Source organism: Vipera ursinii, assembly GCF_947247035.1.
Source record: "Vipera ursinii genome assembly, chromosome: 3".
NCBI classification, from domain to species: Eukaryota; Metazoa; Chordata; class Lepidosauria; order Squamata; family Viperidae; genus Vipera; species Vipera ursinii.
Window position 1 is genome coordinate 13394669 of NC_139516.1, and position 18049 is coordinate 13412717.

The following is an 18049-nucleotide window of genomic DNA, read 5'->3' on the forward strand; positions in this document are numbered from 1 at the left end:
TTTGGATAAGGTTACCAACTTCACAAGAGTCCTACACATCTATAAAAAGAGTCTGAATAAACAAGTAACACCTACGTTTTGTATTGCTACAAGTATACAAGATCATACAATATGTGATGTACTTGTGTTAAAAAAAAGGTTCTCCTGAAATTCAATAATTGATTGTACCAATACACCAAGGGTTGTACAAACCAACCTTTCTTGTAATTTGTTTTTTTATTGAAAGGTTTTACAGTACATTTTTAAAATACAAAACCCCTCCCCTCCCCCTCCCCTCTCCCCAAACCTCCCCACCTCTCCCCTCCCCTCCCCCGTCCCCGACTTCCCAGAGCTAAATACAAGGTATAAAAATACAAACAAGCAGAATCTAAAATATGCAAACAACAATAAAATATTAAATTCTATCGCACTTTAACTCTTATAAAAATAACTACAAGCTAATTATACATCATATAAATCCACTACTTATTCAAATGCTAAGTGAAACTTTTTAGTCCCATATTTATTCTGGATATAATCAATCCATCTTCTCCACTCCACAACGTATCTCTGTTGCGATTGGTCTTTCAAATACGCTGAAATCTTTAATCAACCTTTCAAAATGCTGTGTAGGAATTTTGGCCTATGCTTTCATGCCAAACTGCTTTAACTCCATAAAATTTTAGGGTTTCTAGTTCAATTCTGGTATTACCACAATGTTTTAATTGGGTTTAGGCCTGAAGTTTCACTTTACAATTACAAAATATTGGGACTTTTCCTCTTGTTTGAACTCACTGTCAGGGTTGTACAATCCTCTTGTGGTGTCCACCTGCTGATGGACAGATGGCCTGTAGAATTTTCTAGTTTAAAGAAAAAGTCATGCGTACTTCAAGGATAGCAAGTTAAGCACATTCTAAGGCAGAAAAATATCTCCAGACCTCCACCAGCAACACTATCTACATGCTTGACAGCTAGTTTTTATTTCATTATGAAATGTTTGGTTTCTGCTAGATGTAACAACATCCATGTAGCCTGAAATTGTCCATAACAGAATAAAAGAGATCTTGGAGGTCTTCTAGTTTGAAGAGATCTTGGAGGAGACCCTATACAGGTAGTCAACTTACAACAGTTCATTTAGTGAGCAATCAAAGTTACAATGGCACTGAAAAAAGTGGTTTATAACAAGTTTTCATATGACCATTGCAGTATCCCCATGGTCACATGATCAAAAGTTGGACACTTGGCAACTGACTAGTATTACGACGGTTGTAGAGTCCCAGGGTCCTATGATCACCTTTTGTGACCTTCTGACAAGCAAAGTCAATGGGGAAGCCAGTTTCACTTAACAACCGTGTCACTCACTTTACAACTGCAGCGATTCACTTAACAACTACGGCAGAATTGGTCATAAAATGGGGGAAATTTCACTTAATAAATGTCTCACTTAGCAACAAAAACTTTGGGGTTTTTGTGGTTGTAAGTTTGTTTGTTTGTTTGTTTATTTAACTTATATACCGCCCTTCTCCCGTAGGACCCAGGGCGGTTCACAAGGCAATTAAAACAACATTACAATATAAAAAGTTAATAACAATTAAAATAGATTAAACTATCCTTGATTAAAAATCTAAAACCCCTATAACTCTGATTAAAAACCCAATTACAATAAGTTAAAAAATTAAAAAATCCTCAGTCCTGGCTGGAAAGCTCAAAGAGCCAGGTCTTCAGGTCCCGGCGGAACGAACGAAGATCAGGGGCAGTCCTAAGTTCTACGGGTAACTGGTTCCAGAGGGCAGGCGCGCCCACAGAGAAGGCCCTCCCCCTGGGTGTTGCCCGCCGGCAATCCTTTGCCGGCGGCACCCTAAGAAGGCCCTCCCTGTGGGAGCGCACAGGACGAAGGGAACTTGATGCCGGCAGCAGGTGTTCCCTCAGATATCCCGGACCCAAGCCATGTTGAGTATTACCTGTACTATCTCTTTTTTTAAAAGCCTCCAGTGATGGAGTACCCACAACCTCTGAAGGAAAAGTGTTCCACTGGTTTATTGTTTTCAATGTCAGGAAATTTGTCCTTAGTTCTAGGTTGCTTCTCTCTTTGGTTAAGTTTCTATCTATTGCTTCTTGTCCTGCCTTCACAGGTGCTTTGGAAAACAGGTTGACTTCTTCCTTGTGGTAGCTCCTCAAATATTGGAACGCTATCATATCTCCCCTAGTCCTTCTTTTCATTAGACTAGACACAGCCTATAGATCAGGGGTAGGGAAGTATGGCCCTTTTATGACCTGTGGACTTCAATTGCCAGAAGTCCTGAGCCATACCATGCTGACTCAGGAATTCTGGGAGTTGAAGTCCACAAGTCATAAAGGAGCCATAGTGCTCCACCTCTGCTCTAGATAGAGAATATTCCTTCAGTAGTCTAGACTTGAGATGAGCATTAATGCACTATGTAGGGAGCAATGGTTTTTCTCTGCTATTCTCTCAAGAATAGTATTTGTACTCAGTACTCTTCTACTGACAGAGCAGGAATATTAATCTTAGGTGAGATGAGAGATCTGCAGGTTCTTGATATGGTTCTCAAGTTCTCTCTGACTTCTTGGTTGATTTTATGCTCTGCCCTCAGGACTGCTTCTTTCTGATTCATAGATCAATACTATAAAATCTAAGAAGCCCCCCAAAACGTTATAATGCTTTCTCCGCTTTTTAGTGTTTTGTAGTCAAGCTGAGGCTCCTGGCAACCATTGGACAAGTCCCTGCAGTTTTCTTGCAACATTTTAACTAATGTTTTTCTCTTGCCTTCTTCTTCCTCCTAGGGATGTGAGGGAAGGACTGGCCAAAGGTCTCCCAGATGGCTTTGTGCCTAAGGTGGATTAGAACTCAGAGGCTCCTGGTTTATGGCCTGATGCATTAGCCACTATGGCAAACTGGCTCTCTTGATAATGCATACAACTAGCCAACAATACTGGTATTGTCCCAAAGGTCCTGTTTCAAGAGGCAACTGGACTTTATTTTTCCCTGAAGATGTTTTGCTTCTTCAGAATCGACGGAGCTTCTTGGCTGAGAAGTGATATGTCTTCAAGAAAAAACAAAAGAAGTCCAGTTGCCTCTTGAAAAAGCATCTTTAGGAAAACCATGGCCTGTATGACTGAGAATCTCCATAGACAATACCGGTATGATTCACTAGTGAAATGGGACATATTTCCTTCACTATTCCCACATTATCTTCCTTTGCTTTTTTCCCCTGGAAAAAGGGAACATAGTCCTCAATGATCTTTGGCACTGATTTTATAACAACAATTTATATCTTCCCTCCCTAGCAATGATTCACCAGTTTTTGATCTTTTTCTTCATTATTCTTTAAAAGGTATGCATTTTCATTGCATTTTTCATAAGGGGAAAATATATAAAGCAGTCCCCATTTCCTGAGAATTTTTTTTAATTTGTTTTTCCCTCTGTCTTTTTAAAGTAAAGATTTCTACTTTGTTTTTGCTGAGTTTCTTTAGACACAAATGGCTACTGGTAGGTTAAAAAAAAACTTGAACAGGAAGCAATGATTGCAAAAAGGGATGTTACTGTCATCTATTAAGCATCTAAATTCCTTATTGTTACTTGGCAAGATACAGCTAATACAAAATCTAACCCATTCAACTTAGGAAGTGTAGTAAACTATTACCAAATGCGCTCAATTTTTAACTATCTCACATTAACAAACACCATTCCTTCAAACAGAAGGTCACATTAAACACTGTAGCCATGGCGGGTACAAATATGGTCAGCTCATCCTTTTAAGCTCTAAGTAATATAAGCCACAATCTCACTTGAACTCCTGCATCACAGCATACACACACAATTTAACGCGTAGCTTTCTTTCCTGAGATGGCAAAGTTGATAATATTGCATGATCCTGACATGTTGTACAGGCCAATGATTGAAATAAATAAAAATTTTATTTAATTCGTAACTTTAGTACTTTAAAGCTACAAGTTAAACTTAAGATGACTTCAACAGAGGTATCCTATGATAATGCATTAATTAACTTTAGAGAGAGGGAGTTGATTTTCATGCTACAAACTTCTGGAAGCATGTTTCCCCCCCCCCCTATCTTTCAAAGAAATGCGTGATGTTTCTGCTAACGTATTTAGTGATCTATTCTCCTTTAATATGCATTGAGATATGGGAAACAGCCACCAACTTCGTCAACTTGCTTCTTCAGAGTCACCAGTAACAGTGTCTTTTTAACCTATCTAATGCTTAAAAGAAACTGTGCCAAAAGTCTGCTCCAACACCCTGGGAAGGAAGGGAAGAGAGGAGCTAATCTATGGCAAGAGTTTCCTAAAGAATCATAACCACTAAGACGGCCATTGCTCTTGTCTCAGTCTATGAATTTCTTTGTTTAGGCTTAGAGCATTTATTATTAACAAAGGAGAAGATCTTCCCAGGTTAGGAGGAACTAGATTTATCCCTGGGTTTTTATTACAGATATTCTTCTTTCCTTAAAGATCACCTAATGCTCCTTGAGTCAAGAGTGGTGTATTGCTAAGAACATTCAGACACAGGATCAAATCGTCCAGATGTTCACAGAGTGACTTTTGGCCAACTGCTCTTTCTCAGCCCAATTTACCTCACCATTTTGTTTGCTTATTTTGTTGTTGTTGTTGTGAAAAAAAAATACTGCACTGAAATTTCATGTCAAATAAAAATACTATACTACACTGCTTATCACCCTTGAAAAACCCTTCCCTCCAATTCTCCAACCTGCCTTTGTAAACTAAAAGGAAAACAACATAGCCCATATAAGGTATCTTAACTTCTAAGCAGACAAGACAGAAATTTATGATTTGCCTTCAGCTTCCTAGTACCTTTCGGAGGGGGATGAGAGAACAATCCCAAAAGCATGAAACAGACTTTCCAAACGACAATTACTTTGAAATTAATATGTTAATGTGGTAAACTTTCTGTATAATTTATCTCACTAAAGGATGGTCGGCAATTCAGTGCCTACAGTCACTTGCCAACCCACCAAAAAGACTATGAGTTCAAGTCCCGCTTTAGCTATAAAAGCCGGTTGGGCGATTTCAGGCCAGTCACTCTCTCTCAGCCCAACCTACCTCACAGAGTTGTCATTGCGGGGAAATTACGAGGCGGAAGGTGTCATGGGTATGTTTGCTGCCTTCAGTTATTTGTAAAAATAATAAAGGAAGGAAACAAACATAATAAAATAAAATAAGCAAATAAATTTGGCCCCCATCCAATTGCTGATATCACATGACAAGACACACGTCTGACTGGGATCACAAGACTACAAAAAATGGATCATCTTTGCCCAAAGCCAATCTTACAGCTATGGTTATTATAATTTTACTTTTTGCAGATAACAGTTTTATTAAAAGGAATAGTTGTCAGATATTTACATCTTCACAGTCAAATAAGCAAATAAAATAAAAACACCACAGCTACTATTGAGCCTTTTTCAAACAAGCAGCACACAGAGTCCAGTTTCCTGCCCACTGTTCATTTCCCTCATGCGTTAAGGTGAAAGGTGTAAAGTTGCCAAGCTAGTTCTACAGGCTGAAAGAACTATGATCGGTTCAAGTCATAACTGCATATTACACTCCTTCGCTCCACAATCTCACAGGTCTATCATCTAACAAAGCAAAACGATATCATATAACAGGTCTACAGATTACTGAAATGGAGAGAATGTACAGGTGGCCCATTGATAGATCAGGTATGCTTGGTGGCTTTGTGTGAGTAAAGTGTTAACATTAATGGAAAAACACCTTAATGTTAAATTGCCTCTGTATTTCTTAGGCTGAGACAGAAGCCACAGTAACTCATTTCCCTAGTTCTGTGCTCTAAAAAAAAAAGAATTAAAATTTGGCTCAAGTACCAAACAAACAGGTTTACAAAAGTGCTCTTGGAGATCAAAGAGAAGTATACAAATAGGAACTTGAATCAGCAATTAACACAAAAACACGTCCACAGATGCCCTGGGAAACAATAGCTTGCAATAAGACAACTGAGTTGAATACTCTACAGAAAACTTGTGATAACCTGCTATTTGTAAGAAAACGGAGTGTTGTCAATTTATAAGTTCACCACAAAACTGGACATGTCCAGCTGCTTGTGCATCCTTCACAATGCACCATAGAAAGCTGCTCTCCATTGTTTACAGTATTCAGGAGGGAAAATTTGTATAAACGAAGGTTATAAAGTCTCCAATTTTCTCTGAGGACTCTTCATTTCAATGATTGTGCCCAGGAGGTTAGGAGTATACAGATATTCCAGGGTATGACATTGCTTTACATATAATTAATACCCAGTGGGTTTTTTTTTTCTTCTTCTAGTACCAAAGGAATACAACATTTAAATGAGCTCAGGTGAGACTGTATGCATCAGGAAGACACATCTCAGAGGAGAAAACCTAAGCAGGCTGTTTCTGAAGCCTTATAATCTTCTGCAGAGCCCAGCGACAGCACTACAGAAATGATATTTAATGCCCCAAATATTCCTGACATAGTTTTCTCTCCTAACATTTATGCTGCAGTAAACAACCTAATGTAGCAGACAGTTCTGCTTCACAATCAAAAGGACTGGGCAGTGGAAGCACCTGATCTGACCTGACTTCACAGAGGTTTCGGCAAAATACTTCTCTATTATGTGTGCACAGCTACTTACAAGTTTCCTTTAAAAAAAGAAGAAGAAAGAAACAAGCTCTACAGAGAAATATAAATTGCATCTCAACATCCGTAGCAGTTCCAGTTAATAGCCAACAGAGAAGGGAATCCACAATTCAGCACCAGAACAGCTTTCAGCACTCACATGTGTCTTGGTTGTATTTTCCAATAAGATTATTCATCGTATGCAAATTGATGACAATCAATGCATCTGGTATTGTGTGTGCATGTCTATATAAGAGGGAGGGGGTAACTTTATTGTAACTTAGAAATCTGTAGTGCCAAAGAGCCTACTCATTAATCCTCAACTACTGGAAGATTATTAACCAGGACTTCCTCTGAAGCCATGCCTAGCTGGAAACTTCTCAGCCCCTCCCTCTCTCTCTCACCCCCTCCCTCCCTCCCTCCCTCTCCCATAGACACTAGTCAGCAAGTAAGACATTGGCCATTTCTAAGCCAGAGATGCCCCAAGTTGGCCCAAACTGACTAGTTTTTGCACTTTTTCCTACCTAGATGTGTAAGAAAATTCTCTGTCAAATAAATTATACTGGCTGCTACCAGAAACAAATGCAGGCCAAAAACTCTGTTAACCAGTAGCTGAGACTGGTGACATGAGTGAAATAAAGGAGCCATTCATAAAGCTATTTCTATTAGTGAAACCAACATCAACAAAATTATCGTTCAGAGCTACAAGGATCAGGAAGTGCTTTTTTATAATGACTCAGCAGGTTTAACAAAAGTTAAAAAAAAATAAAAAAATAGCAGGAACTGACAGATGGCTCATTATTGAGATTTTTGGTTTATTTGACACAGGCCCTTGATGCATTTAGAAGGCAATAGAAACAATCCTAACCGTGACTAAAATCTGTCTTGGATCCTAAAAGACAGCCTCTAAATTTATTATTGGGCCCATATCAGAAAAGCCTTTGACCAAAGGCCCAACTGAACAGGAAGTGATGTTATCAATGAAAACCAATCTTAGCTTGGCTGCTCCAGCTTACCTATCTTTAATTTGAATTATATTATACTGATAACATTTGGGATGGATGGCCCCATGGGTCTAAAGCCTTGCTGAGAAGATCCATATAAATTTAACCATTCAACCACATGTAACTTACATGTTCAACTCAAAGTCCATAGTAACAGAATCCTGATGGATGGGTAACTAAATTTTGCCTGAAACTAAGATTGGAGCTTTTCTTGTGAGCAGTATTTTAGAAACTAATGTGCATTGCACAGGTGGCTTGTTCACTTGCTTGTGCATGTACACAAACGCACAAATATCTAAGGGTCACAGAAAGCCTAAAGGTAAGCATTAAAATACATCCTCCATTTTCCTCACTTTACTCTCAATATGCTTCAATTACTGGAGGGCTTCAATTTCTTTGGAAAACATGCACATCCACTAGAAACTTTATACATCTGTATCATCCAACCTATTGTTCATGCAGAAAAGCCCAAAGAAGAAACAAAAGTCAGGTTCTAGATTCACATTTGTAGATCAATACTTGTATAGCAATCAATGCATACATGTTGAAAACATCAGAAAATCAAACAAATTACTTTCCATTTTTCAAAATACCCACAGGGATAAAAAGACAAAAGCTTAAATATTAATCCAACAGCATTTCAATAAAAATGTATACTTACTGGTGGGAAGTCAAAATCTATCTGATTTGCTAAGTTTAATATATAATCAATTCGAAACTGATTCTCTGCGTTAGCTAGTTCCACTGGTGGTGCCAGGTTTCCCATCGCTGTTACTATTGTCTGTGGAGAAAATGATTTCATGCATGTTACCAGAATGCTACAAGTTAAAGCAATTTAGTCAAAACAAAGAACAGCTGGCAGACTTACCTCTATAGCTTCTTTAATATTATTTTTAATATCTTGAATTTTCATTTTCTTCTCCCTGTAATCAAGAAACAAAAAAAATTAAATGTCTAAATTGTAAAGGTTAAATTTGAAAGGGAAAACCAACGTGAAGCCATTTTTAGCTACTGAAATAATATTCAATAAATCATAAGTCAGTTTCTCCTTCAAATTTGCATGTAGCTCCAATCAGTTTTTGCAAGGGATGGTTTGTCTTTATAGGTAATGTTCCCTATCATAATTATTCTACACGAGCTTAACAAAATCATATAGAACCCACAAACAGGTTTTGCACCCTATCTTTTCAAAAGTCTCCCAATTCTACAATTTTTGAAACGCTAAATAATTAAAAGTGTTGGTCTAAAAAGCAGGGGTGGGGAATTATGGCCCTCATAAGACTTGAATTTTAGGAGTTGAAGTCCACAAGTCATAGTTCCCCACCTCTGGTCTAAAACAATATTTACACTAATCTGATAGTCCAGAATTTCTTCTATCCATCGTGGAGGTGGGGCTTAGCAAACACCTCCAAAAATACAAATAATACTGTACACAACCCACTTTATGACCGTTACAACTTATAACTATAATGGGCAGACTCCATTATGGTTGCAAATTGAGGACTACATGCACAGCTATATTGATAAATCAATCACAACAATAGAATGTAATATTTCCATTACAAAGTGATGATAAACAGCTGAATTCACATCCAAGTTAGAAATACTTATATAAATACGGTATCAGTTTAGGACTGCATCAACGTTTCAGACAATATCTACTTTCTTGCAACCTCATCAATGGAGGAAAATCAAGGAGATAGCCCATGTGTCCCATTTTTCAGCTAATTTTGGACAACCTGTTAAGGAAAGTTTCATGTAGATGCACCCAGAATCTGGACTACACAGTACTTTAAAATGTTGCCAAAGGGAAAAGGTTCCATCTGCTTTTTATTTGAAATCAACATTTAAAATAAAAGAGAAATTTGCTGGGTTTAGCACATCATGAAATATCCAGTCACAGAATGCCCACTTAAAAAAGGGAAAAGAAAATAACCACTATTTTTATTTTTTAATCAATGTTTACAAGGCCATGTGGTATTACTGAGAGCCAGTTTGGTCTAGTGCAGGGGTAGGCAACCTTGGCTCTTCTATGACTCGTGGACTTCAACTCCCAGAATTCCTGATGCTGGCTCAGGAATTCTGGGAGTTGAAGTCCACGAATCATAAAAGAGCCAAGGTTGCCTACCCCTGGTCTAGTGCAGGGGTCGGCAACCTAAAAAAGAAAAAGAGCCACTGGGAACCGGTTCCATCACAAATTAAAAAAAGAGGGAGCCGCGTGCGTGTGTCCATGCACGCGCATGCGCAAAAAGGTTTTTTGCGCATGCGCGGACGCACGCGGCTGCCATTTTTAAAAAAATGAGATGGAACCGGTTCCCGGTTGCCCGATGGCGACGGCCCGTCTGCAAAGCTGCCGCTTTCGGCAGCTTTGCAGACGGGCCGTGGCAGCTTCCTCAAAGAGCGGCGCCCCTGCCCATTCCGAGACGTGCGCGCGCACCTCTCCGAACGACCGGAGGTGCGCGCGTACCTCCGCGCGAATGGGCAGCGGTGCCGCTCTTTCAGGAAGCCCGCCGCGGCCCGTCTGTGAAGCTGCCGAAAGCGGCAGCTTAGCAGACGGGCCGCGGCAGCTTCCGCAAAGAGCGGCGCCCCTGCCCATTCCGAGAGGTGCGCGCGCACCTCTCCGAACGACCGGAGGTGCGCGCGCACCTCCCCAAACCGGCACCGCTGCCCGTTCGCGCGGAGGTACACGCGCACCTCCCCAAAGGTTTGGGGAGGTGCGCGCGCAACTCCGGTCGTTCGGAGAGGTGCGCGCGCACCTCTCGGAATGGGCAGGGGCGCCGCTCTTTGCGGAAGCTGCCGCGGCCCGTCTGCTAAGCTGCCGCTTTCGGCAGCTTCACAGACGGGCCGCGGCGGGCTTCCTGAAAGAGCGGCACCGCTGCCCATTCGCGCGGAGGTACGCGCGCACCTCCGGTCGTTCGGAGAGGTGCGCGCGCACCTCCGGTCGTTCGGAGAGGTGCGCGCGCACCTCTCGGAATGGGCAGGGGCGCCGCTCTTTGCGGAAGCTGCCGCGGCCCGTCTGCTAAGCTGCCGCTTTCGGCAGCTTCACAGACGGGCCGCGGCGGGCTTCCTGAAAGAGCGGCACCGCTGCCCATTCGCGCGGAGGTACGCGCGCACCTCTCCAAAGGTTTGGGGAGGTGCGCGCGCACCTCCGCCCATTCGGGGAGGTGCACATGCACCTCTCCAAATGGGCGGTGCCACTCTCCATTTGGAGAGGTGCGCGCGCACCACTGCCCGTTGGAAGAGGTGCGCGTGCACCGGGCGGCTGGGAGCCGCGCACCACTGCCCGTTGGGAGAGGTGCGCGCGCACCGGGCGGCTGGGAGCCGCAAGAGACGGCTCAAAGAGCCGCATGCGGCTCCGGAGCCGCAGGTTGGCGACCTGTGGTCTAGTGGTTAGGGCACCAGGCTATAAACCAGGAGCCTCTGAATTCTAGTCCCACTGTAGGCTGGAAAGTTCGCTAGGTGACTTTGAGCCAATCACCAGGAGATGGCGAGTTCTAGTCCCAACTTAAGCATGAAAGCTGGCTGTGTGATGTCTGGCTAGTCGCTTTCTTTCACCTCCCCTCACAGGTGTGTTTTTGTGGAAAAATAGGAGAAGGACAGAGTATTATGTTCACCATCTCGAGTTATTTATAAAAATAATAAAAGTGGTATAAAAATAAATAAAATAAATAAAACTTAAAAAGCTGCTACGCCAGATTTCTTTCTCATCAAGAACTTTTAATGGATTTTGAACAAGATACTTAAGTGAGTGCAGCCATAAGAATAAGATGCCACAAGAATATTTGCACCTGGTTGCCAAAGACCTATGGTAAATTCAGTAAATAGACTCTTTTTACAGCAATGAATATATAATCTTAATTTGTATTTTGTAATATTCCCTAAGAGTACTTTTTCCATGACAATTGCATGCTACATCTCCTACAGAGTGAGGTACGTCATGACTTTGACTAATAACTTACTTTCAAGTGCAATTTACTAACGGTTCAAGGACTTACAAAATACAATAAATGCCTTGCTTGACTGAAGTTCTCAGCATTAAAATCACTTGCTGACTTCAGCAGTATGCAAACACAAAATTCTATTCCTAAAGATTGCTAGATTTTAAAACATTTTTTCTCAATAATAAAAGCTATTAGAGAAAACACAAGGCCAGAACAATATATTTTTAAAAGCTGCCAACAATCAGAACATCCCTTTTCTGTATTGTTTTATGAGCTACTATAAAGATATATCAGATACTGATTAATATTAGATATTTGCCTGCTTGTGAGAAAGCTTTGTCAGTACTAGAATTCCAAATCTTACTCACTCACAGTTTAAATATCTGTCCTTTGATCAGATAAATATAAGCGCTCTTTTAGAACAACAATACAGTTGTTCTTTCCCTTTTCTTAAAAGGGGGAGGAGGAGGAGGAGGAGGAGGAGGAGGAGGAGGAGGAGGAGAAGAAGAAGAAGAAGAAGAAGAAGAAGAAGAAGAAGAAGAAGAAGAAGAAGAAGAAGAAGAAGAAGAAGAAGAAGACCTAAGCTTTATTTTCTTATAATGCTGGAAAGGGAGAATTGGAAGCTAATTCCAATTATTTCTATACAAAATTATGTCTATACAAAAATTTAAATGTAAATGAATGATTTTATTTTAATGAAGTCACCCATACTGTAAAATTCAGTCCTACCAACCAAGTTCTAGACTAAAAATTCTTAGAAGTTATTTATGACCAGGCAACAGCGATCAGATTCTTATTTTGACTTTCAGAGGAGCTTTTTCCGGAAGGTCACTGAAGCCCATTTGAGACACCAAAGGAGGAAAAAAAAACCCTATTATGGTTTACAGATTTTAATTTCAAAAAAATACAGGTAAAAGATTAGGGTGTTAATGCTGCCTTAAGATTCAAGAACTGGAATTAATATGACAATTTATTCTCTAATACCTTACATTAAAGGTTTTGATATGCAATATTGGTCTATTATAATAAGCCCGCTGATACATATCATTTGCCTTTAATATTTTTCCTGTTTTTCCCAATAACATTGAAATGAGGTTCTAAACCAATTAACAATTGATCATGCATCTGATTAAGATGATAACCCAGAAAACCATCTGTAATTAACACCCATTAGCTCTCAAATTGAAAAAGTGCTAAATAGTCGTCTCACCTGTAATGGCCAAGTTATCTAAAGACCTGAGATATTATAATTATTTGGTTCATCATGAGTGTGTTCACATCTAAAGACAAGATTCTACTGTAGACATTACTTTAAAGAACTAACTGCATTTTATGTTTACATGTAAACATATATAAATGCACAGTACTTCCAAAGGCTGAGGATTTAATGTTTTTAATTCTTTAATAATATACCACGAGAGAGGAATCTATTAAAGAAAAGCAAAAAAAACACAGAATTAAACATTTACACTAGAATTAAATGTAAGATTTTTTTAAAGAATGTGTAATAAAGTTATCTTAATATTGAATCGTCAATATTCCTGGCTTTAGAATATCCCTGTAATTATTCCTAGTTCTGAATTGTAGAGTTAACTAATGAATGGCATGATGTGGTTTAATTTTGGCATAGCTTATTATACAAACCCACTGTTTCCAGTTTTCTCAAAGATCATGGTTAATTCAAACATAGTTTATAGTGAAATTTATGAACCAAGCATTTGAATGAAAGCTTCTTTTTTTTGGCAAAGTAAAGAAAGAACTGAAAAAGAGGGAAGACTAGATTGTCCTATACAAAGGTTCTTTATAATCCAGAAATTGTTTTTCCCCCAAGATCAGAATTAGATTACATGCAATTTTGGCCATTAAGTAATTTTAAATAACTTTTGAAGAAGTCTTGAGTACTATTCGAATGATCACATGGTAATGCAAGTGATATATTATTAATCTGTGCAATATTCTTGTTTTTACAATCTTAAAATCTATAGCTAAAAAGGGAAAACCAAGTAAATGGGTCAAACATGAGTAATTAAGGAATGAACCTGCATAATTTGAATTATGTTCTACTTAACTATATGTTACTATTGTTGACTAATCAGATTTTTACCACCTAAGAAATCTACCTTTTCAAGTATTTGAATTGCCATGATTTTTTTTAAAATTCCATTTATATCCCGCCCTTCTCCGAAGACTCAGGGCAGCTTACAAGCTTAGCAGTGCCACAATCCATTCTAATCTACTCATACTAACCCCACTCAAGTCCAAAATTGAAATTTTAAGGCTGATTATAAATAATAACAACAACAACAATAATAAATGTCGTCTATGGCATAACAATATGGCTGAGCTAAAATCAAGAGTGAAAATGTTCCTTACACTCAAAAAACTGCCTCTTGCATTGTAGCTGGCCTTATGCAGAAATGATAATTTTACTCAACAGATATGAATTTACTGTATAATATACTATTTATTTTTAAAATTTATTGTTGTATGGAAGTAAAAACTAATGAACAATGGAAATAGTCTATCGATAACTAAATGAAGAAATATGACAGAGATGTATAAAATGATGTCTTAAACGTAGAGAGTATTTTTCTTCCTTTCTCATATTATAATCAGGAAACTAGTATGAGATGCAATGGAACTATATGTTCAGGATAATCTAAACGGCCATTTTGATGTAAACAAAAAGACCAACAATAGATTTTTAGCCAATACTTCATTACCCAGCCTATGCTTAAGAAAAAATAGAAAAATAAGATGTACCTCTGGCCTCTTTCTCACAGAAAAGCAGAAATAAATTCAATATGCTACGGTACACTCTAAAAATGCTGGCCAGTTTTCAATAATGTTGTCAACAATTCAAAAATTCTCAGAAAGTATACTAAGTAGTTTAAGAATATTTAGCTTGATTCATTTGTTGAACTTTTATTCCTAAGTTTCCAAACATCCTTTTATTTATAACACTATAATCTCGGATCTCGGAGTCCTAGTGGACAATCACTTAAATATGAGCCAGCAGTGTGCTGCAGCTGCCAAAAAAGCCAACACAGTGCTAGGCTGCATTAACAGAGGGATAGAATCAAAATCACGTGAAGTACTAATACCACTTTACAATGCCTTGGTAAGGCCACACCTGGAATACTGCATCCAGTTTTGGTCACCACGATGTAAAAAAGCTGTCGAGACTCTAGAAAGAGTACAGAGAAGAGCAACAAAGATGATTGGGGGACTGGAGGCTAAAACATATAGGGAACGGTTGCTGGAATTGGGTATGTGTAGTTTAACGAAGAGAAGGGTGAGGGGTGACATGATAGCAGTGTTCCAATATCTCAGGGGCTACCACAAAGAAGAGGGAGCCAAGCTATTCTCCAAAGCACCTGAAAGCAGGACAAGAAGCAACGGATGGAAACTAGTCAAGGAGAGAAGCAACCTAGAACTAAGGAGAAACTTCCTGACAGTTAGAACAACTAACCAGTGGAACAACCTGCCTCCAGAAGTGGTGAATGCTCCAACACTGGAAGTTTTTAAGAAGAGACTGGACAGCCATTTGTCTGAAATGGTATAGGGTTTCCTGCCTTAGCAGGGGGTTGGACTAGATGACCTCCAAAGTCCCTTCCAACTTCTTCTTCTTCTTCTTATTATTATTATTACTATTATTATTATTACTATTACTATTTAGTTTGTAAGTGCAAAACTGCCACTTCATTTCCCTAAAGTAAGGAATGTGTTACCATCAAAAGTGTTCCTAATCTGTCACCTAGAAGTTCATCTATGGAAATTCAAATCCTAATCTTCACATCATGGGCGTTTATCATATAAGCAGGCAAATGGACACAGTAGGTTTTATATGTGAGATTTGCAGAGAAGGATGGAAGAACAGCAACTGTCTGAATGCAAACAACTTTTAAATCACTTTCAAATCTTCAGGAGATGTGCCTTTTAAGCGTATTCTACTTCACGTGTATTCTAAACATGTGCAGCATTCAAGAAAAAAAAAAGGCTGGAAAGGGATAATAATGAGTATTTAAAGTCACCCTCACTGAGGTTAACTATTTTTTGAGAGAAATAGCATTTGAGTATTTAGATAATGATAACTGCTTCCAATTCTCACGTAGGGAATCTACTAGGGTTAATTCCCACAGGGATCAATTCAACAGGAAAAAGTGTGACTAAAAAGGACTGAAAACTTCTCATCCACCTTCCCATTCAGTTTCTTACCTAAAATTCAAGCCTGTATACATCAAGTGCATTGAAGTCTCTATAAATTACTGAGGTGGCTTCATGGATGCAATTCTATTGCATCTTTTTGGCTAAAGTATGATTACAGTTTATCAATGCCTATGTCTAGTTTTCAGATGTTTATCCGTTTCCCAATCTTAGCCAAAAGAGTTCTGGAGTTCTTTGGTGGTCTTTCATCCAAATACTAATTAGCTTAGATTCATTTATTTAGCGTATGGCTTGCAATGTCAGTGAGATCTACACATGCTAGACACAATGCAGTCCTGGCTGCATTGCACCCTATCTTAGCTTGCACCAACTGACTTAACGGCGCTCGGGTTCCTGGCTCTTCTGGGTTACTCTGTTGATTTTGCCTCCCTTCGCCTTGCGTTGCGTTGCCTCGCACCCAGTCAGTTCGTGCTGGCTTCCGCTCTTCGTACACATGAACACAGATAGGTTTTTCCCACCAAAGTGGTACCCGTTTATTTACTTGCAAGAGTGCATGCTTTCAAACTGCCGAATGGGCAGGAGCTAGGGATCGAGAGATGGAAGCTCATCCCATCTCACCGAGCCTGGCTCCGCCCAGTGCGCTCCCACAGAGAGGGCCTCCTCATGGTGCCTTCCGATCAAAGAATGTTGACTGGTGGCCCCCAGGGGGAGGGCGTTCTCTGTGGGCGTGCCAGACCTGTGGAACCGCTTGCTGGTTGAGCTCCGGAGGGCCCCCGACCTTCGCTCCTTCCGGCGCGATCTAAAAGCTTATTTATTTGAGCAATCTGACCTGGTTTGATGGGTTAGGGTTGGGGTTTTAATATGTCTTTTAATTACTGTTTTAAACTTGGGCATAATATTTAATTGCTTTTTAGCTTTTGTATTCCGTTTTTATATTTATTGCCCTGTACACCGCCCTGAGTCCTTCGGGAGAAGGGCGGTATAAAAATATAATAAATAAATAAATAAATAAACCGTTGGGAGTGCAGACCATTTATGACCAGCCGTTCTAGGGTCATTAAGCCACTGCGCCCCCTACCAGCTTAGATACTCAGCCCAGATATGACTGATTGGGTGTTCTTACCTGTAGATACACAGATGTGCATTTGGACACATACAAATTGGAGCACTGTAATTTGACAAGTTTATCCTAGCCTTCCCCAGGGAACTTAAGGTGGCTTACATGTGGAGCTCCCTTCTTCAGAAGTCAACCTTTTGTGGTTAGACTCCTAAAGCCTCTTGGAATTGATAAAACGCAAGTCAAATAAAAAGAATCAATAATCTCAATATTATTTAATCACAACAACGTGCCTGTTTCGAACATGAGCCTTTTATGAAACAGCAACACCGCCAAAATTGCAAACATACAGGGGGGAAAATACCTTTCTTTTGTGGCTCTTGCAATTCTTTCAGGATTTACATTTCCTATATCAAATATGTCATCAGAGGACTTAAAATACTTCAAACAAAATAAAAATACATTAAAATAAGCTGAAGACATTAGTTCTACCAAAGTAATATCCAAGACAGAAAAAAGAATTCCTCATTTATCACTAGAAAGTTATCTGAGGGCAAATTTGGAAAAACAGTGAAAGCCAAGGGAGTCCAATGGAAAAGGCCTTTCTCCAAGTTGCCAGATGCTTCACCTCTAATAAAAAAATCTCATTTCTTTGGCCTCCTACCATAAAGGGAGCCAGAATAACTGTCCATGAACTATTGAAATGTGTTCTTTATGCCCAGTTGCTCTTAATAGACTAGCTGTTCTGTTCCAAATTGTATTATTTTCCCGAAATACCTTCAAGAGGCAGCATCGAATAAAAAGCACGACAATTCAATTCCATTTCTAAAACTGTAATATTCACTGCAGGTACCAATAGAAGCAGAAAAAGTATTGTCAACAGTGACCAATTTCAGTCTTCATTATAACTTTCTAAAGAAAAGTCCATCACATCCCTAGTAAACAAGAAAACATTCTGAACAAAATTCAGTAAACAAACCATAAATATTAATCTGAGGTTTCTAATGAAATAGTATCTGTGCGTGTCTAAACTACCACAGCAAATAATAATAATAATAATAATAATAATAATAATAATAATAATAATAATAATAAGTAGTAGTAGTAGTAGTAGTAGTAGTAATAGTAGTAGTAGTTGGAAGGGACCTTGGAGGTCATCTAGTCCAACCCCCTGCTCAGGCAGGAAACCCTATGCCATTTCAGACAAATGGCTGGCCAGTCTCTTCTTAAAAACTTCCAGTGTTGGAGCA

At 39.4% G+C, this 18049-nt stretch overlaps 1 protein-coding gene across 3 annotated transcripts in view; it reads right to left on the reverse strand.

The window, feature by feature from the left end:
* Positions 1 to 18049, reverse strand: part of GNAS (GNAS complex locus) — a 216715-nt gene that overhangs the window by 83951 nt on the left and 114715 nt on the right. For all 3 annotated transcript variants that reach the window (XM_083357437.1, XM_083357438.1, XM_083357439.1), the window contains exons 3-4: positions 8503 to 8557; positions 8296 to 8415 (exon numbers count right to left, since the gene is read on the reverse strand). In XM_083357437.1, the coding sequence (XP_083213563.1) occupies positions 8296 to 8415; positions 8503 to 8557 (175 nt within the window). The remainder of the gene's footprint in view (positions 1 to 8295; positions 8416 to 8502; positions 8558 to 18049) is intronic.